The sequence below is a fragment of the Ahaetulla prasina genome, chromosome 4, assembly GCF_028640845.1.
Source record: "Ahaetulla prasina isolate Xishuangbanna chromosome 4, ASM2864084v1, whole genome shotgun sequence".
NCBI lineage: Eukaryota > Metazoa > Chordata > Lepidosauria > Squamata > Colubridae > Ahaetulla > Ahaetulla prasina.
Genome location: NC_080542.1, coordinates 105,951,966 through 105,974,193, shown reverse-complemented (window position 1 = coordinate 105,974,193; position 22,228 = coordinate 105,951,966). Strand labels below are relative to the sequence as shown.

At 39.7% G+C, this 22,228-nt stretch overlaps 1 protein-coding gene across 1 annotated transcript in view; it reads left to right on the top strand.

The window, feature by feature from the left end:
* The window catches only part of LOC131198247 (dynein axonemal heavy chain 11-like), a 64,813-nt gene that overhangs the window by 40,202 nt on the left and 2,383 nt on the right, over positions 1-22,228 (top strand). The window contains exons 16-20 of the mRNA XM_058182737.1: positions 4,705-4,938; positions 10,813-10,959; positions 14,304-14,417; positions 14,903-15,046; positions 20,774-20,875. Of these exons, the coding sequence (XP_058038720.1) occupies positions 4,705-4,938; positions 10,813-10,959; positions 14,304-14,417; positions 14,903-15,046; positions 20,774-20,875 (741 nt within the window). The remainder of the gene's footprint in view (positions 1-4,704; positions 4,939-10,812; positions 10,960-14,303; positions 14,418-14,902; positions 15,047-20,773; positions 20,876-22,228) is intronic.

Here is a 22,228-nt window from a genome sequence, read left to right as displayed (position 1 = left end):
CCACAAACACACATTGCTGCAAATTATGCTATTTTTATCATGATTAATATTTTTAAGAATTAAGATTAAGATTAAGCTGTACAAAAGTAGTACCTGAAGAGACAATGTAAAGTTACTAAATTCCAAGCAATATCTTCAAGAATTGTAATAAGATTTTGTTGATTCTTGAATTGGGTACCATCTGTTAAAAATTATATTCAGTCAGTTATTAAATTATTATTAATATCCCATTTTAAGTGTTACTATTGCTATTTTTTTGAATTTCCAAAGTGGAGATTATTAGTTCTTCAGAATTTCTTCATTAATTTCTTCAATGATGTAGGAAGAAAGCCCTATTTGTCTCAACACTTAACTAGATGAGGCAGCAGTGCCTGAAATATACAAGCCAACAGCATTTTCCTTATTGTTTTTATTCCCAAATTAATTTCACCTTTTGAATTTTACAAATAGGAACTGAACAGAAAGTAGCAACAGGTTCAAGTAGATCAAACAGTGGGAGAGGGAAGAAGCAAGTTTGCATTGGATAACCTAGAAAAATAATGGAATTCATTTCAAGTAAATATCCACAAGACAGTGTGACTTAGGGAACTTTGTATTACATGTGAGGATTTTTACTAGCCTGTTCAAAAGATGGGATTTAACTACTGCAAGGAAAAAAATAATATCTCCTCTGTGTAGAGGTTTCTGTCAGCTGAGGGCTTATTGATGTGATCGGGCTTTCTCTCTTAATTTATACAATTTATCTATTGTACACTGATTTTAAATATCTAGGGGAAACCATTTATTTCCATTTGTTAAGGACAGTTGACCACATATAATGGTCATTAGAGTGCATATGCTATATTATCCAGTAAACTTGAGACAACAGATTCAAGATCTATAATTACATTCATTAGTAGAACCTTCATTCAACTTCTAATTGGTCCAACCCCATGATTTAAAAGCCATAGTAACCGCATGTATTGAGAGGCTATAAAAGCCAAGCAATGGTGGGACATTTAACTGGATTAAATCGTACATAAAAATTTAAAAAGTTGCTCCCAACTTCGTATCTTATCCTCAAAGAGGAAAAATGTGCCTGTGGACTTTTCATATGAGTGTTTGGGCTTATCATTTTATGACATTGCTTTATGAAGTCCCATGTATGCATCAGTAATACATGGATGGAAGTTCAATGAAAAAGCCAAAAGGAAACTTTTGGCCTCAGTCCAGAAATTTTTGTTGGAGTACCAATTTTTCATGCATATTATTAGATGCAATGAATCTTTCTTTCTTTCTTTCTTTCTTTCTTTCTTTCTTTCTTTCTTTCTCTCTCTCTCTCTCTCTCTCTCTCTCTTTCTTTCTTTCTCTCTCTTTCCTTTCTTCTTTCCTTTCCTTCCTTCCTTCCTTCCTTCTTTTCTTTCTTTCTTTCTTTTTTCCAAATAAGCTAGACAATTTGATGACCTTATTAACTATTTGTTCAGAAATGGTGCTCGTGATGCAGAATTCTATGCCATACATAGCTGTTGATGCTGGACCATTTTTTTTCTTTAAAAAAATATGCATACACTGCACCATTTACATGCATAAGGACATATATGAAGGTTCATCCATAACTGTTAAGATCTTTTATTCAAATTTCATGCAAGAGAGATAGAGCCATGCAGAACTAGTTCCACCCTTAAGTTCTGAATTCTATTACATTAAATTTAAAGGATGGTTTTGCTTGTGCTCAGCTTAGTACAAGAGATCAATTGTCCCTGAAATGATTCTAACTGCTGTAGAATATGGCAGAGTGAGACACTGAAGATGCATGGTGGGTCTGCCCAAGATTATTTGGTCATGTGACCAATTTCTTACTTATTGTTATATACTTTGTTTAGATTAAATACCTGAATATAACATGGATAGAAAATTATTCCTAAATATTGATTGCTGTTGCTGGATCTGTTCATGCTATATGGAGATGCTTGAAAAACATGTTTCATTTAAAATATGCATATTTCCCAGTATACTGATTATTTAAAAAAGAATAATAGAAATACAGGTGTTATTGATTATAAGCTTATCCACTGATATTTAATATTTGTAAATTAAATAAAAGGGAGAGCACAAGATTTTACTTCTAAAGAAGGTCAAATTAGCCATAATATTATTTGCCTTTTGGTTTGATAGAGCTGATCCTGAAAAAAAAAAATAAGGTGCAATATTGAACAAAACATCAGCAAACCTTGGAGATAACTGAATAGTGGAATAAATAATTTATGCTAATGAAATTACTGCAATTAGTAGTTCCACAATGACCCTTTTAGAAGACACAGCTGTTAATGTCAGGAAGTGTTGTCACTGCTGACCTTATCATAAGAGAAAGTGACAAATTGAAAATGCAAGGAAGACCAATCATCAAAGCGGTCTGCTCAGAACGATTAGAGTTTTGTGAAAAACAGTGTGAATTACAACCAGCTGCTCTTGGGCTCAGCGGCTCAGCATGCACCCCATGCTGTGCCATTTTGTTAAGCTTGATAACAATAGTTATTTTGCCCCATTGGAACAAGTTGTCTCAGGCCACTTCCAGCTCTACCGGAACCCACTTCTTTCCTAGCTGATTTACAAATAAAAGTGTTACCAAAGGCTTTTCAAAACTGCTACATAAATGTCTCTCATAAGGATCATGGCTGGGCAGAAGCCAGTAATTCTAGAAGAAAGTTCTCCTTGTTAATACACATCTATAGAGAGAGAATGTGTGTGTGTGTGTGCAAAATAGAAAGTGATAGGAGGAGTAATTTAACTACTTAAGGTCTAGCAGATTTTGCTTGCTGTCATTTTTTTTCCAATGTGCATGAAACATTTGCATTCAAAAGTGAGAGTTTAGTCACTTTGCATCCAAGTCATGTAATCCTTATTTCAGTCTCAGTGCCATTATTCTAGTTTAAAGGCAGTTCTTATTAAAGAAGCCATGTTCAAAAATAAGTTTTGTTCCAAAGATAAATTACAAGTTGTCTAAATGAGCTTCTTTGTAATATTAATTATGTTGGCTTGAAACGTTTAGCTATATCAACAATCACTCATGAATAATTTTCCAAAAGATCTCTAAGCATTATTGACAATGCTTTGGTAAATTATGTGTGACTTTCCTAAGAGTTGCTGTAGCTCATTTAATTCATATTAATTGATTTTTAAGTTTCCCTTGATTAATTGAACTGCATACATCTTGAACTGAGTGCAATAAATAATCATTAAAATGAGGGAGATGTGATTCCACAAATTAGAAAGTTAACTACGGTAGAAGTCATAGAGGACAAAATGGAAATTGCTTACATGTATACGGCAGCATTTTAATGCATTACTATATAATAAAATGAATATTTTGGAAACAAATGGGTCACATTTTCAAGATTTTCAAATATTTCTTAAATAAATGTACAACCTCTAAATGAATTGTATTATCCTTCTTTCATATTGATGCATATTATGTAAAATGTAGTTTTACATTAAAGAATCAATAGTATTGTTTTTTTATTGTATTAGTATATGTGTTTTTCTACATGGATTATTTTAATGTGTAAAATAAAGCTACATATTTTGAATTAATCAACAAAGAATGAGGCAGAATAATAACCTGACCAATAAGCCCATCAGTCCCTTATGAATTGATTAGTCAAAGGATCTCTGTTCTGGTGATGGAATTAAGCAACAGCCTTTGGTTTTTTTCTGCTGACTTCTACTGGATCCTAGCGTGTTCTACTTTGTCTGCATAGGCTTTCATGCTTTCTCAGATGTAAACTACATTTGGAAACACTGAGTTTTATTTATTTATTTTATTCAAATTACATCAGTAATTGGGAAGGGGGATGGTGCTAAATGGAAGCAGAGCAAGCAAATAGACTGGAAACTTAACCATTTTCTTCCCTGTTAATGCTTGAAGAACATCTAGAAAATAATGAAATTTTCCCTCTCCATGCATGCTCAGATCCCATTAACATCTCCCATTGAGTGTTGCAATTTGCATTTTAAAGCAGCTGCATATGTTTAATCCATGTGTTTTGGCCCTAGCTCTGACCTCACTCCAATTAATGGGGTTACAACTCCCATCAATTATGCATTGTTTGGGAATTCCAGATGTAGCATGGCTTTTACATTGAACTGATGAGAAATTCTTTTTTTTAAAAAAAAGTTTCTGTGAGGTCTTGTAACTAAACAATCATTTCAGGTTAAGGCCAATGTCATCTGTTGACCTTTGATTAAACGTATTATTTGTCAATGTCAATATGGCCCTAACTAATTTTGGAGTTTATATTTGGGGGAAAGAGATAGCTAGATAAATGATAGATAGATAGATAGATAGATAGATAGATAGATAGATAGATAGATAGATAGATAGATAGATAATGGATAGATAAGATAAATATAACATAAGGTGGCTTTTGAATTCTATAATTCTTAGTGGGTAATGACTATATAGATATATAGTGGTGTAATAGTCTAATGTATATATGAGAGAATACCTTGAGATATGTATATATGTAATGTATATATGAGAGAGAACCTTGCCTGATTTCCAAAATGGTGCCTATGAACCAAGACCTGAATGATAATATCTGGCACAATATCTTGACCCTGGATATGAATATAGAGGGATATCTATTGTGTCTAGTTTTATACGTAGTCATTTCAACATTTTTACTTCTAATTTAAAATGTATTTTTATATATTTTTTTCTTTCAGCCACAGTTATATGACTCCATTTGCTATTTTATGGCATATGCCCATGCTAGTGTGAATGAGATAAGTGCAAAATTTCAATTAAATGAGAAGAGGTACAATTACACAACCCCTAAGAGCTTCCTAGAACAAATAATGCTCTTCAAGAATCTTTTCGAGAAGAAAATTCAGAAAATTTTTCAACATAAGGAACACCTTATAAATGGCATTCAGAAGCTGAAAACAACTGCTTCTCAGGTAAGTCTTCGGATAAAAAGTTTTTTTCTGATGTTTATTTGGAGTTATAGTTTTATAATTATTTAGAAATATCTAAAAGCAGAATTATCTTTTGATCCTATGTTAAGAATCTCTTTCAGAAATTAAAATGTTTGTTTGTTTAATGTAATGTATAGGCCACCTGACTCCATCCCAGTTCTGGCCAACATGTAAAATAACATAACATAATTAATAATAGGTATAGGGATTGTGCGAAATGACTATCCAGAATCAGAATGCCCACACTACCAAACAAATAACCCAGAAGATCCACCTACCATTTTGATCTGGAGAAAGACTCAGATTTTAAGGAGTGATTTAAATATGATCAAAGGGATGGACATTGGAGGACAGAGGTATCATTCCAGAAGGCAGAAACTGGGACATAGAATACCTGTTTTTGTGTCCCAGTAAGGGACTTAGCAAGCAATGAACGAAAGCATGCTGTTTCTGAAATAGCTACTTTAAAAAACCAAATATATTATGCTATGAAGGTTTCCCACAGGTAACAACCAGCATCTTGAATTGCTCCCAGAAACCTAATCAAGATATATCTACAACATTTGCATCTGTATTTATTTGGCATCATGTAATCAATGCAAGAATGGGAAACTGTGATAGTCTAAATAATTTTTAATTATAACTTTTGCAAATATTTTTTCAAGACTGTTAACTATATGCTGTTTAAAGCTGATTAGGTTTGGTCCAATAATATTTGCAGAATACCAACTACTTTTAGAACTGATAATGAAGATATTGAAGTTGAGTGTATCTGCTTCCTGTAGCATTCCTGTAGCATTACTTGGACATGCGCAGAGAGGCTTCTGCGCATGTCCAAGATGGCGCCGCCCTGCTGATCGGGGACGCGGCGACGGGCCTTTCCAGGCTCTTTTTGGGTCTGGGGGGGGCCTTAATACCATCATAGGCCCCCGCCCTGATGGAGGAAGATCCAGCCACCCGTAAATAGGGTGGCTGGGCGCTGTGCGACTCCGCGGGGCGTTGGGAGAAGCCCCGGAGTCACGGCGGAGTCACGGCGCCTCAGAGGGAATCCTGGCGGCCTAGCGGCCTGCCGAGCCGCCACCAGCCTTTTTCGGCGGTTTGGCGGCGGCGGCGGGGGGGGGGTAGGGGGGCGTTGGCAGCGCCCCCTGGACCCCTGCCTGGAAGACTTGGCCAGTGGAAGTTGAGGTTTGGAGTTTGGGCGTCTCCGGTGGCGATGGGAGGAGCCCCGGAGGGGCTGCGCCCCAATGAAGATCTGGAGGGCCGCCCGGGCTCCATCGGCCCTTCGAACCTGCGGTGGCGAGGGCGGCGGCCTGGCCCTTCCCTCTCCGTCGGGCGTTGTCACTGGTGAGCCCTGGGTCTGCTGGCGGATTTGGCGACGGGTGTCCCCCTCTCATCTAGGGGAGCTCCAGTGGCCTGCTCGCGGTGGCGATGGGGGCGTTTCCAGTGGCGATGGCCTGGCGGAGGCGGTGGGCGGCGGCCTGCCCCGGTGCTGAAGTGGCGGATGGCCCGATAGGCCCAGGGTGGCTGTGACCTTGCCCTAGTGGCGCGGATATGTGACAGCGCCGGAGGAAGACCCGCGGGTCCAGCGGACACCCCTCCACTATTTACCATCTTTATAACATCCCTACCATCGTGCCTCTCCCCTTTCTTCCTTAGCCCACCCCAGGTCGTTTGTATGGGGTGGTGAACTGACTGAGTCAGCGGTTTTGTCATCTACCGCAACTGGATTATCTCGAACTATTTCCCATCAGGACAGACTGGTCATGGTCATTTTATCATCTGTTATGACTTTTGCTGCCAACTTGACCAGCCCAGGATGGGCCTTGCCCGGACCGTCTCAGTGATGCGAACATTTACTGCGGCTGACCTTCTTGCCCTGCGAGATGCCCCTCTCTCGCGGGTCTGGCCCTCCAGATTATCGAGGGCCCACCTTGAGGACGGGCTTTGGAGTCCCGAGAGGTGGCATGCGAAAAATAGGAGGCTTAGGGGTTTTTTAATTGGCTGTTTTAATAGATTTTTTAAGGGGAGTTTTAAAGGGGATTTTAAGGGGGGGGGAAGGAAACCGACGGGCTTGGGTTGGGGGTGGGAGGAATGGGTGGGTGTTGGGGGTAACCCGTCGGGGGGGAGTCCAGTTCCTGCGCATGCTCGTGGCGGGGGTTGGTGGGTCCGAGGGTCATGGGGGGAGTCGGTGTTCCATTGGCTGAGGGTGGTGCTATTTCCACGGTAAGGGGAGGCAGATATGGCGGAAGTGGGGCTCATATCGTGTTAGGGGTGCGCGCCGATGCTTACAGGCGATCGCGCCCGAGCCCTCAAACTTCTCCCGTTCCCGGATGGTCAGGATCCTCAGGGCCCTGGCCTCGGCTGATGTTATGCAATGCACGGTCCGTGGCCAATAAGGCCCCCCTAGTTCACGGTCTTATTCAGGGGGGTGCCGCGGACCTTATGGGCGTTACGGAGACCTGGTTGGGCCCAGAAGGGGGCGTGCCCCTTGTTCAGATGTGCCCACCGGGTTTCCGAGCATTTCATCAGCCGAGGGGCCAGGGTAGGGGTGGTGGGGTGGCGGTTGTGATTAGAGAGTCTAGAGCCGAGGAGACCACTGTACCTCAGATTGCCGGGTGCGAATCCTCTTTGTGAGATGGGGTCATAGATGTCAGATGGGCTTGCTGGTCGCGTACCTGGCTCCTTGCTACGTGACAGCTGCCCTGCCCGAGCTCCTGGAGGTGCTTGCTGGGGTGGCAGTTGAGACCCCCAGACTTTTAGTCGGGGGGGACTTTAACTTGCCATCGTCCGGCTCGCCATCGACGGTAGCTCGGGAGTTCATGGCTTCCATGACGGCCTTGGACCTGACCCAAGTAGTTGATGGCCCTACTCACGTTGGGGGTGGCACTCTGGACTTGATTTTTGTCTCTGGTCAGTGGTTGAGAGATCTGGACTTAAAGGAAATAGTCATTGAACCTTTGTCATGGTCAGATCACTCTTCTTCGCCTGGACTTTCTGACCGCCATTCACCACCGCAGGGAGACGGAGCCGACACGCTGGTTCCGGCCCCAGGCGCCTGATGGACCCGGAGGGGTTCCGGACGGAGCTTGGGCCATTTCCTGAGGGTCTGGCACACGGCTCGGCTGAGGAACTTGTTGCGGCCTGGGAACGGGCGCGGGGCCTTAGACCGGTCGTGCCTTTGCGGCCTCTGACCCAGCGCAGGTCCCAACCAGCCCCTTGGTTCTCCGAGGAGCTGAGAGGGATGAAGCGCCGGAGAAGACGCCAGAGAGTTCCTGGAGGTCTAGCCGTTCAGAAGCTGATCGGACACTAGTGAAGTCCTATACTAGGGCTTACCTAGTGGCAATGAGGGAAGCGAGGCGTACCTACGCCTCCTCCCTCATTGCATCGGCAGATAACCGCCCAGCCGCCCTGTTTCGGGTGACCCGCTCCCTCCTACATCAGGGGGGGCGGGATGACCCGTTGCAGGGGCGTGCTGAGGAGTTTAACGGTTATCTATACGATAAAATCGTTCAGCTTCGGGATGGTTTGGACCAAGATTGCGGTGATACGGGTGAGACGGCTGAGGGCGGTCTTGGTGACATTGTATGGGATGAGTTTGACCCTGTCGCTCCCGAGGACATGGACAGGTTGTTGGGGAGGCTAAATGCCACCACATGTTTACTGGACCCGTGCCCCTCCTGGTTGGTGCTGGCCACGCAGGAGGTGACACGAGGCTGGCTCCAGGCGATTACGAGCGCTTCTTTGGTGGAGGGAGTCTTCCCGGCCGCCTTGAAAGAGGCGGTGGTGAGGCCCCTCCTCAAGAAGCCTTCCCTGGACCCGGCTGTTTTAGGTAATTATCGTCCGGTCTCCAACCTTCGCTTCGCGGCGAAGGTTGTAGAGAGTATGGTGGCATATCAGTTTCCCTTGCACCTGGATGAAACTGTCTATCTAGACCCGTTCCAGTCCGGTTTCCGACCCGGTTACAGCACGGAGACGGCTTTGGTCGCGTTGGTGGATGATCTCTGGAGGGCCAGGGATAGGGGTTGTTCCTCTGCCCTGGTCCTATTAGACCTCTCAGCGGCTTTCGATACCATCGACCATGGTATCCTGCTGCGCCGATTGGAGGGATTGGGAGTGGGAGGCACCGTTTATCGGTGGTTCTCCTCCTATCTCTCCGACCGGTCGCAGTCGGTGTTGACAGGGGGGCAGAGGTCGGCCCCGAGGCGCCTCACTTGTGGGGGGCCGCGGGGTCGATCTCGCCCCTTCTGTTTAACATCTACATGAAGCCGCTGGGTGAGATCATCAGTGGTTTCGGTGTGAAGTACCAGCTGTATGCGGATGACACCCAGCTGTACTTTTCTACACCGGACCACCCCAACGAAGCTATCGAAGTGCTGTCCCGGTGTCTGGAGGCCGTACGGGTCTGGATGGGGAGAAACAGGCTCAAGCTCAATCCCTCCAAGACGGAGTGGCTGTGGATGCCGGCATCCCGGTACAGTCAGCTAAATCCGCGGCTGACCATCGGTGGCGAGTCACTGGCCCCGATGGAGAGGGTGCGCAACTTAGGCGTCCTCCTGGATGAACGGCTGTCTCTAGAAGATCATTTGACGGCCGTCTCCAGGAGAGCGTTCTACCAGGTTCGCCTGGTGCGCCAGTTGCGCCCCTTTCTGGACCGGGAGGCCCTATGCACGGTCACTCACGCCGTCGTGACGTCTCTCCTGGATTACTGCAACGCTCTCTACATGGGGCTCCCCTTGAAGGGCATCCGGAGGCTGCAGTTAGTCCAGAATGCGGCTGCGCGGGTGATAGATGGAGCCCCTCGTGGCTCCCGCATAACACCCATCCTGCGCAGGCTGCACTGGCTACCTGTGGCCTTCCGGGTGCGCTTCAAGGTTTTGGTGACCACCTTTAAAGCGCTCCATGGCATAGGGCCGGGTTATTTACGGGACCGCCTACTGCGACCAGATACCTCTCACCGACCCGTGCGCTCTCACAGGGAGGGACTCCTCAGGGTGCCGTCAGCTAGGCAGTGTCGTCTGGCGACGCCCAGGGGAAGGGCCTTCTCTGTGGGGGCTCCCGCCCTCTGGAACGAGCTCCCCCCAGGACTCCGTCAACTTCCGGACCTTCGTACCTTCCGTCGCGAGCTCAAGACACATCTATTCATCTGTGCAGGACTGGCTTAGATTTTAAATTTTATAGGGGTTTTAAATTGATTTTAATATTTATATTTCTATTTTTAATGATAGGGCATTGGAATAAGTTTTTTAAAGATTATTTTAATTTTGTGTATCGATGTTTTTATATGCCTGTGAACCGCCCTGAGTCCTTTGGGAGATAGGGCGGTATATAAATTTAAATAATAAATAAATAAAAAATAAAGAAAGAAAGAAACTAGTAGTCAAGAAATATGCTGCAGTAATTCACTTACCAAATGTGGCAGAAAAATAGTAAACTGTGGTAAAACTCACCTAATAAATTTCTCACTTAGCAATATATATTTTGCGCTGAGTTGTGATTGTAAGTTGAGGACGACTTGTATAGATAACATGAACAGGAAAAGGACAGGTGTCTTATAATAACCACTTTTGAACCAGCTAAGGAAGAGATTCTTGCTCTGAGTGTAGCCCTTCAGGAAGCAATCAATAGTTCTTCTTAGCCTGCTGCTCCAAGAATGATCATTTCAAGGTCTTATTCACACTGTCTGAGCCTTGCATAGTGAATTCATAGGTATGCTTGCATTGCTTCCTGAAGCTTCTATTTGAATAGTTTAATGTATTTGGGTGTGTATCTGAAGCCTGATGTTTAGTAACCACATTTTAAAAAGCTGCCTATGCTTAATGTTTTCTTCAAACAAATGCCTTTGCTGTTCTGCCTTAGGTAGAAGACTTAAAATACAAACTTGCTTCTCAAGAAGCAGAGCTGCAACTGAGAAATCAAGATGCTGAAGCTTTGATTACTAAGATAGGGCTTCAGACTGAGAAAGTGAGCAAAGAAAAGGCCATTGCTGATACAGAGGAGCAAAAGGTCAGTATAATTCCACAATTTAGTCATGTTGAGCTATATTTAGCACAGAATAAACCTTTGTAGGTGAACAATTTTGAACACCTACCTCTCCAGGGAGCATAAAATCTAAAGAATTATTATACTTACTCATGTTTCAGCATTTCACACCATGATTACCACTTGACCTTTCTTTACATTATGCATTTTTCCAACCTTTTAGTTCTTTTAATGATATGAAAGAACAATAAGTTTGAAGCTCATTCAAGCATATAATGGATGGGGATCTTGAGAATCAGACTAGTATTCAATACATGAAAGGTCAGAGAGTCATCTCTGAGCACTTCAGGTTTTTTTTATTATTATTTTTTAGTTCAATTGAACAGTTCAATTGTTCTTGAAGTTCATTCCATTGACTTGCATCTTCAGTTTCAAATTTTGCATTTCATGATATATTTGCCGAGGTTCCATATTTATTGTTCAGATCCTTCATCCTTCGGCATACTCAATTCCTCTTTCTTTCTTTCTTTCTTTCTTTCTTTCTTTCTTTCTTTCTTTCTTTCTTTTTTTTCTTCAATTCCTTCTTTCATTGGGGGTATTACTTGGAACCCTGACATTTTCTTTAAAAAGTAAGTTATTGTTCGCTTTATTAATCAATTCTATTTTAACCCCAAATTAGATTCAACTTAAAAGCACACTTACAAACTAACCTATTTTTGTAGGTGTACTATTGTTTGCTAGCAAATAGCTATTTTCACACAGGATTCCAGAAATTTTTGGATCATGGTGAATGAAAGGGCATGAAGCTTGTTAATTCCTGCTTTGATCTGTTCTACTATTTCAATCACTAATAAATTAGGAAAGATGGGTTAAAATGTTTAGGAAGGTAAGGATCATAGTAGCCTGAATCACAGACATATAAAAATTAATATACTCATTAATATACACGTAGATATTCCCCCATGTATATATGTTTTTGCTCAGCCACTAGCAATGTTTTCTGGTCCTTGATGGCCAATTGCCAATGTTTTCTGAAAGGACTTTGGCATGATGATTTGTGGATAGATTTAAGTAGCATACAAAGAAGGGCAAATGGGAACTGACTTAATGTCAGACCTTTGGTAAATGCTTAAATCAAAACCAAGTGGCCCCTGCATTTCATTGAAGTTTTTTTAGCGAAATTTTAGCGAAATTTACAGAGATGAAAGGCTTATAGTACAAAACTTTCAGCAAGTGAGTTATTTTTCAGTTTAGATCCAACATTAAGCTGAGATTTTCTGAGTCTTTTTCCTAACACCTTTATGAAGTATCAGACCAAAAGAGGCTCCTACTGTACTTATAATAGGGAAATATATAGTTGGCTGTTTTGAATTTTTGTTGGTCTGAATACGAAATCTCATATCTAAGATATCATTTCTGTCACACTTCTGTTCTTTTTGTATTCTATCGTATTAATTCTTCTCCATTCTTCTTTTCTCTTTGCCAATGATTCAGTACAGATTATAAATTTGAGGCTACCAGACTGGATGACAGGGGCTGATTAGTTAGTTTCTTGTTCTTAATGGGAACTGTTCTCAATGAGAACAAGAAACTGTGATATACAGTATCTTTGTGTTATATAATTTAGTAGCACTGGGCATGCTTTTTTTTCATTTTATAAACTATGCTCATGCATCTTTAGGCAGTCCATAGGTACTGTTTGGCCCTCGGCTAACAAAAATCAGTCCTTTCTTCCCTGTTAATTCTATAACTTCTTGCTAATGTGCTGAGAAAATGAAAAAACTGAATAATATTGGCTAAACTTCAAATCAGTAAGACTGGAACTATACAACTGTAGAAAACCCTGTTACTGTACAATACGGGCCTCCCCATTACAGATTGTTCTGATGATTTTAGGAATGTTAGGGTATGCTCCCAACAAATTTCCAAATATTTAATTAGGTAATTAGATTCAATTCATGATGTGATTAACATGAGCTAATTGTCATGCTGGGACAGTTTGCAAGATTGAGACTGTTATTCATGAGTCTAATAAGTAGCTCATCTATTTTATTTCATCTTTTAGTTTTTCTAAAATATGTTTATAAATTGACTTTGAATTGATTTCTATATAACTTTAATTTGAAGCTGCTTTAAAAATGTGCTAATTTACACAGATTAATGTACATGTTTTAAACTAGTATAGAATATGTGCGTGTGTGTGTGTATACACACACACACAGAGTATCTTTGTGTTATATAATTTAGTAGCACTGGGCATACTTTCTTTCTTTATAAAATATGCTCATGCATCTTTAGGCAGTCCATAGATACTGTGTGGCCTTTGACTAACAGAAGTCAGTTCTTTTTCCCTGGTTAATTCTATAACTTCTTGCTAATGTGGTGAGAAAATGAAAACTGGTGTATTTTCAACTCTCAGTGGTAATAATTCCAAATGGGCACCCCACCCCCAACCCACCCCTGTCTTTCAACTGGTGGTAGAAGCATCTGAAGATTGAACCACTGAGTAATTCCTTTTTTGCTTCAGTATCAAGGGCAAACCATATGATGTAATTGCTCTTCAGTTGCTTTGTGCTATAACTATTTTTTCAGCTAATCACAGGCCATCCCAAGGAGATACACCAGGAATTATACAGGTAAGAGGAGACGAGTGGGAATCTGGATGCAGAAGCAACTGGTAAAACAATAGTCTTCAAGTAAAACTATTCCTGCATACATTGTGTTTTGAAAAGTATATTTGAAGACTGGCAGCTTTAAGTACAGATAGTCCTCAACTTTATGACCTTTTTTGCCACAGTTGTTAAATGAATCCTGGTAGTTGTTAAGTTAGTAACATGGTTATTAAATGAATCTGGCTTCCCATTGACTTTGCTAGTCAGAAGGTCGCAAAAAGTGATCACGTATCCTTGGAACACACCATCATAAATATGAGTCATTTGCCAAGTGTCTGAATTTGGATCACATGACCTTGGGGATGTTGCAATAGTCTTAAGTGTGAAAATGGTCATAAATCACTTTTTTTAATGCCATTGTAATTTTGAATGGTCACTAAATGAACTGTTTTAAGTCGAGGACTACCTGTATATTATTTTCATTTAAAATAGCCATTCTAACTTGATTCCTTCCAGGTGACTGGAAATACAAATTCATAAATTTCCAGAACTTCACAGTTGTATGGGCATTGAGTATCTTAACTAGAAATCCTATATCTCTCTCATTCTAATCATACATATTTAGAGAGCATTGGAAAAGTCTTCTTTAAATATTCCAAAGACAATTTATGGTGTTTTAGATAATACTTGAACAAATGTCAAGTTATGAAGTCCTATAGAATATTCCGTTAAAATGAAGCATCTCTGCTGCTATAGGTAGTTGCAATTCAAGCAGAAGTATCTCGGAGGCAGAAGGAATGTGAAGATGATCTGATGAAAGCTGAACCTGCTCTGGTAGCTGCTACTGCAGCTTTAAATACCCTTAATAAGGTAAATATAAAAGCATTGCGTGATTATTTTTGCTGGGTGATAAATTAGTGATTTATTTTAAAATAAAATTTCATTTTAAAAGAACATCTTTTAATTTTGGGGCTTATCATATATAAAAACATTATTATTCACATTATTATCATCATTGTGACACCTTTCTTATAGGAGATCAAGATAATAAATATAGGTTGTCCCCTTATTCTGTCCTGACACTACAAACCTGTAACAAAGATTAAGCTGAGAAAATTGTTGGTTCAAAGAGCATGGAGTGAACTTAATGGTTAGATGGGGACTTGAAGTTGGCTCTCCCAATCACACGATAATTTTAATAAAAGTTTTCTGTTCAAGTATGGTGAACGGGTATCCTTTTTTTATGGCTTCATTTAGTTTACTTAAACTTATCTTACTATTGGAAGAAGTTAGCCCACCATGTTAATTAAAAGTTGCATTGACTTTTGAAATGCATCTATTTTTTTTGTTTTCAGGTGAATCTTTCTGAACTGAAAGCTTTCCCTAATCCACCAGATGCAGTGACCAATGTCACAGCTGCAGTCATGGTCCTTTTGGCAAACAAAGGAAAAGTACCAAAAGATCGAACTTGGAAGGCTGCTAAACTTTTCATGGGAAAGGTATTTGCAACAGTGGGATTTACTAAAATATATTCTTCATACTTTTTCAGGACATGGAACTTGTTCGTTAAAAACAAAAATTCCCAGAGCCTCTGATGAAAAGAGGCTTTTGAAAGGCAGTTTAAAAGCCTTATCCTTTACACTAGCAAAAATTGCTATCAACATCCTGAAGAACAATATTGATGTGTGAATAGAGGACTAAGTGCCTTTGAGTTTTCCAACCCACCACCATCCCTTTAGTCCATTGTGAGAGTCTTTTTCCCTTTAGTCACGGAAGGTTGCTTGAAAAACTCTGAACTAATTATTTGATATTTTTAAATAAAATATTTAATAATTTAAATGATACCCTATATATCATTTCTTACTTAAATATGCTGTGATTCTAAGTCATCTTTTATAGCAGGCCTGCATGGCAAAGGGCCACCTTGATCAATTAAAAATCATTGCAGACTACAGAAGAATTGCAAGCCCAGCTCTTGGCGCTAGCGGGTGGTAGAGCCAATGGCAGCTGTGAGGCTTGCAGGTGTTTAGCAATGTTTCTTTTGGAACAGCAAATTTATTTACTATTTTAAAAATGTAGAAAATTTGCACACAGGTTATGCATGCTTGTTCTCTATGTGTCTTTTGACAGTATTTGGTTTAATGACAAGTAACAATAGTAAGATGATCTTCGTCAGCAATTAGCATTGGTAATTTTCCAAAGCAGATCAGGAGTATTTTTAAAAAGTGTTTTTGTACTAATTTAAGATTATTTATAGAGATTATATATGTATCTATATAGAGATTGTGTGTGTGTGTGTGCGTGTGTGTATGTAGGTCTTTGATTATTCGGGTTTTCTCCCACGTAAAATTGGAAGTGTCTTGGCGACGTTTCAATGAAGTCTCATTCGTCATCTTCAGGCTTCAGCTTCATGCTTCTGGGAGCAATGTGTGATTGCAGCTGTTTCTTCCTTTTTAACTGCTAGTGGGGGTTTGAACTGATTGGGTGGGAGCTTGGCTGTGCTCTGATTGTCTGCAACATTAGCCATTTCAAACCCCTCCAACCCATACATGCAGCAGACAGACACCCACTATGAAGATGTAGCATGACCACAAACACGAAGCCAAACAACAGCAATGCAGCTCACCAGCTCAAATCCCCCTGGAACTCAGACTAATCTGAGCACAACCAAGCCCCCACCCAAACAGGACACACCCCCAGCCAATCAGAGCACAAAAAAAACCCCATCCAATCAGAGCACAGCCAAGCTCCCACCCAATCAGTTCAAACCCCCACTAGCAGTTAAAAAGGAAGAAACAGCTGCAATCACACATTGCTCCCAGAAGCACGAAGCTGAAGCCTGAAGACGACGAATGAGACTTCGTCGAAACGTCGCCAAGACACTTCCAATTTTACGCGGGAGAAAACCCGAATAACCAAAGACCTACATACAAATACCCGCGAAAACCTCAGAAAACAAATATATATATATACAAATATATATGTATATATATGTATATATATGTATATATATGTATATATGTATATATATATATGTAGGTCTTTGGCTATTCGGGTCTTCTCCCACGTAAAATTGGAAGTGTCTTGGCGACGTTTCAACGAAGTCTCATTCGTCATCTTCAGGCTTCAGCTTCGTGCTTCTGGGAGCAATGTGTGATTGCAGCTGTTTCTTCCTTTTTAACTGCTAGTGGGGGTTTGAACTGATTGGGTGGGAGCTTGGCTGTGCTCTGACTGGATGGGGTTTTTTTTGTGCTCTGATTGGCTGGGGGTGTGTCCTGTGTTGGTGGGGGCTTGGTTGCGCTCAGATTAGTCTGAGTTGCAGGGGGATTTGTGCTGGTGAGCTGAATTGCTGTTGTTTGGCTTCGTGTTTGTGGTCATGCTACATCTTCATAGTGGGTGTCTGTCTGCTGTATGTATGGATTGGAGGGGTTTGAAATGGCTACTGTTGTAGCTGCGGTCTGGCTTCTGGTCCTTGGTCATGCTTCATGATCAGTGTGGGTTTGGGTCTGCTTTCTGGGTGGATGTGTGGTGGTGACATCCTGTGTGGACCTCGTGAGTGTGGGTCTGGTGTCATTCCTCGTGTTAGGGACTCGTTTGTCAATAAGGGCGGGTTTCCAAATGGCTGGTAGGCAGGAGGTATCATCTCGTTTGTTCATGCTGTGTGGGCATTTTTCTATCTCGATGGCTTCTCTGATTATTCTGTTGTTAAAGTATTCAGTTTTGGCGATAGTTCTGGTCTTTTTAAAGTCAATATCGTGTCCTGTGGCTTTAAGGTGTTGGACCAGGGAAGAAGTTGGTTCCTCTTTTTTGACTGAGTTCTTGTGTTCTTCAATGCGTGCACTTATTCTTCTATTGGTTTGTCCGATGTATGTGGTGGGGCAGGCGGTGCATGGGATTTCATATACTTCTTGATTTTCTAACTCAATTTTGTCTTTGGGGTTTCTTAGGATGGTGGATATTTTTTGGTTTGTGCAGAATGCTGTCTTGATGTTATGTTTGTGGAGGATCTTGCTGATTCTGTCTGTGGTGCCTTTTATATATGGGAGGAGGGCTGTGCCGTTTTCTTGTTCTCTGTCTTGGATTTTAGTGGGAGGTTCTTTTTGGATTAGTTTGGTAATCTTATTTCTCTGGAATCCATTGTATGTTAGTACGTTTGTGACACACAGGACACACCCCCAGCCAATCAGAGCACAAAAAAAACCCCCATCCAATCAGAGCACAGCCAAGCTCCCACCCAATCAGTTCAAACCCCCACTAGCAGTTAAAAAGGAAGAAACAGCTGCAATCACACATTTCTCCCAGAAGCACGAAGCTGAAGCCTGAAGATGACGAATGAGACTTCGTCGAAACGTCACCAAGACACTTCCAATTTTACGCGGGAGAAGACCTGAATAGCCAAAGACCTACATACAAACACCCGCGAAAACCTCAGAAAACAAATATATATATATATGTATGTATGTATGTATGTATGTATGTATGTATGTATGTATGTATGTATGTATATGTATATGTATCTATATATGATAGCAATTTCTGCTTTGTTTTTAAAAAAATACCTAAAAATCTTTCCACAAAAGAAAGATGAATAAAAAAATATTGGTATTGGTATTGGGAGAAAGGTTTAATTCAGTTAATGTCTTCCATAATTAGGAACTACTTCTAGATTGTAGATGGATAAGCTTCAAATGCACTATATAAGTCAACGTTTTATATATATTTATTTTGTTATTTTCTAGGGTCTCTTCATTATTTGTTTGGATTTTTAATTTTTTTAAATTGTGGAATCGAGCTTGTGAAGTTGCAATGTTGTTTAATGATAACAAGTTAGGTGCCTTAATTGCTACCTTCTAGGTTGATGAATTCTTGCAAGCCTTAATTAACTACGATAAAGAACATATCCCAGAGAATTGTTTGAAAGTGTTGAAGGAACATTATTTGAAAGACTCAGAATTCAGTCCAAATCTCGTTCGTAACAAATCATTTGCAGCGGCTGGTCTTTGTGCCTGGGTTATCAACATAGTAAAATTTTATGAGGTATATCTTTTGATTTAGCTGGTCTTACAGTATATTATTTAAATATGCTATAATAGAAGTATTGCCAGCAGAGATAAAACAATATATTATATACACATTATTAAAGATGCATACTGAATTTATTGTTATTAATCGCTATTGTTATAACATAGATACCTTATTTTCCTGAAAATTACATACTTCTAAATTAAAATGTAGATCATGCATAGAAAAAGTTATAAAAGTAGACAGAAAACAAATTTAAAAATAGATAACGCAGTGACAAATGTTTTCCATTTTATTAACCTTATGTTGACCCATGAATAAATATTTGTGTGTGATATATTTGTGTGTGATGTATATTTGTATATGTGAATATCTGGATGTATTCACATGCAGACAGTACAAACAGATATGTACAAACAGATATATATACAAAAACCACATTCATCAATTCCACCAAGCAAGGGATTAATCTTCAAAAGCATCTGACATTTCAAGTTTTTTCCCCATTCTTGGTTTTTTTAGGGACAGAGTGAGTATGTTTGAATATCAGATAAGGATGGTATCCATTTTAAATTACAATGTAGTAGAAGCATCCTAAACTGTATAGCTTCAGATCTTTTGATTTAAAGCCACATCATCCTAAGGCTATTGAACTGAGTAAAGTAGTGGTCTTCTTCCATTAATGGATACTTCTTTCCCACAAAACTAAAATGATTATTCCTTCCCTCCCATGCAACATCCTGTTCTTCCTCCAAAGTGGGTCTAAATTATTTCCTAATTATTGCCACAAATCCATACAGGATGAAAATAATTGCTACCTTTCACTTTGATGATGGAAAAATATGATCTAGCCCAGGGGTGTCAAACTCACATCATCACGGCGGATCTAGCCTCAGCTAGAATGGCCATCCTAAAATGGTTAGGATGGCATCACTTGAGAAACCATAAAAGCTCAATATCTTTTGGATCAGTTTCCCAGGAAGATTTGTAGTTGTATTTTAAGCAATGGCTGGAAGATCTGCAGGGGATTTTTATGGGAGGGGGCCACATAGAAGGATGGTAGAGTGAAGGATAGCCAAAAGGACTGAGCTGGAGAAGATGAAGGGAGCTGAAATACATACTGCTGTCATAAATGCAAGCAAGCTGTCCAGCACCTGAATTTGTAAACAGAAAAATATAATTTAATTCTTTAGCCTGGGTGCAGGTATCAGACCTTAGGGTTATCTGTGTTAGTCTTAGAGACTCTTGACTAAAAGCAGTGTTTCAAGCCCCTATATATTCTCTGGGGGCATTTGAAGTCTCTGGGGTTGGTATCTGAGCTTCCTGCATACAAATGATTTGTTCTGAATTTTAACCATGGAGAGGTGCTGCAGTGGTCATAACCTTAAAGACCAGACACAAATATAATTTCTTCCATGCTGTTGTAATATCAAACAGTCACTAAATTAATGGTCATTAAGCAAAGACTAGCTGTACTTTCTAAGCCTGAAGTAAAACATGCTTCTCTCTCATTATTGCTATTAATAAAACATGATTACTGATTTTACATGTGTAGATGTTGTTGTCTGCACTCATTGTTCATACTTGTAATTTATGGGTAAATTGTTTCCAGTTACACTGAAATTTACTATTTAATAGTAAATATTAGTGAATTTTTAATCTTAAATACACAAATAATAACAGTACCTGTGTTTGACTACCTATGCTCCAGAAAAAAATTATATTATGCTACTAGTTTAGAAACCAGTTCTAACACATTATTGGAAAACACAAGAAGTTAAAAAACATTATTGTAATTCACTGAACTTGATCACCTTCCAGTGAATTACAAAACTTTAAAGAACAACTTAAAAGCTTTACAAATAACACACACACACAAATGTGATACCAAAAATTACTTGGAAAGTATTAGATTATCTACCATATTGTTGCATCTTATTTTCTGAATTTATTTATTTTTTTGAATATATATTTTATACTATTTTTCTGTATATATACCTGTAACCAAGATTTGTCTTTTCTGAGAGTTCTTTCTTATGACTGAAGGGCAGCCAGAAATCTTGAAAATCTTGAAAAGAAGCAATCCATTCCATATCAAATATTGTCTAATGAACTATGTAAATATTGTTATTTCTTAAAACAGTAATGTATTTCTGTTTTATAAATTATTTTGTAGAAGTGTTGTGGACTGCTTGTTTTTCTAGGTATACTGTGATGTGGAGCCCAAACGTCGAGCTTTGACCCAAGCAAATGCTGAACTTGCAGCAGCTACTGAAAAGCTGGAAGCCATCAGAAAAAAACTTACTGTGAGTATAATTCCAGCCCCAACATCATTCCATTCCTAAGCAAACACAATATTTTTTACCTCTTCTTGTAATAAAGATAAGTGATATGTGTAAAATAGAAAATACCTTATTGCCTTATATTTTTAGAATATCAATTGTTATTTTGATGTCAAAGACAAGAAGTGGCTGAATTTGGCATTAGGCCTTTTCCCATGGACCAGCTACATATGAGCCATCCCTTTTATAAAATAAATGCAAGCTATTTTGATTAGTTCCTATGTAAAATTAAAACTATCAGTTATTCTGAAATGTTTTGATATAAAGTTAAGGTTTCCCCTGTCCAGCCATTTCCAAATCTAGGGGGTAGTGCTCATTTCTATTTCTTAGCTGAGGAAGCCAGAATTGTCCGAAGACATTTCTATGGTCATCTAGCCAGCATGACTATACACCGAATCTCATGGAATGCTGTTACCTTCCCACCAAAGTGGTACTTATTTATCCACTTGCATTTGCATGCTTTTGAATGGCTAGGTGGGCAGAGACAAATAATGGGAGCTCACCCCAGCATCAGCTGGAAAATTGACAAGCTCAGCGTCTTTAAACACTGAGTCATCACACCCCCAGGTATTAATATAACCTTGGTTTAAATTACTAAGAACCCCTTCTTTCTTACCACCTATCTGATTAGTGCCCATGGTATGGCACACACTATCAAAAGCTTGGTTTTTCTTAACAGCAACCGTAATATTCATAACCTCACAAATGACTATGTTGAAAACACTGATAACCTTATGCAGTTATTTTGCCTTTGGACAGCACATTTATCCATGCTTTGATCCTTTTGCTCACTGGGTTTGTTGTCAGTGTGTCTACATTGTGCACATATTCTAGATCTTGAATTTCTTTTTTTAAAAAAATTATTGATAGCTACCCTGTCTCATGGATTTCCAATGGAATGTTTTCCTGTAACCCAGTCCTTTCCTTAGGGAAAATGTGGTACTAATTTTTCATGCAGAAGTTTTTTTTCTGGCTGGTAATTTTCTGTAATGATTAATAAATGTTGCAGCTATTACTTGGCAATCAATAATACATCATCAGTTTCGAGATACTGTGCTAACAACCCATCATTTTTAATGCCCACTAAAATACACTTCAGAATGACTAATTTAATCCTTGTCAGTACAAAATGAACATTATAGTAACCATTTTAAAATACTTTTCCTAAGTTTATCCATAAAAAGATTTTGCATTGTTTAAAACATGGGAAATATTTCAATTTTAAATCTCTACTTTTTAATATATAAACAAGATTTCTCTTGATGTAATCAAAAGAAATGCATTTGCTTAAAAAAAGGCAGATAAACTGCATTTCCT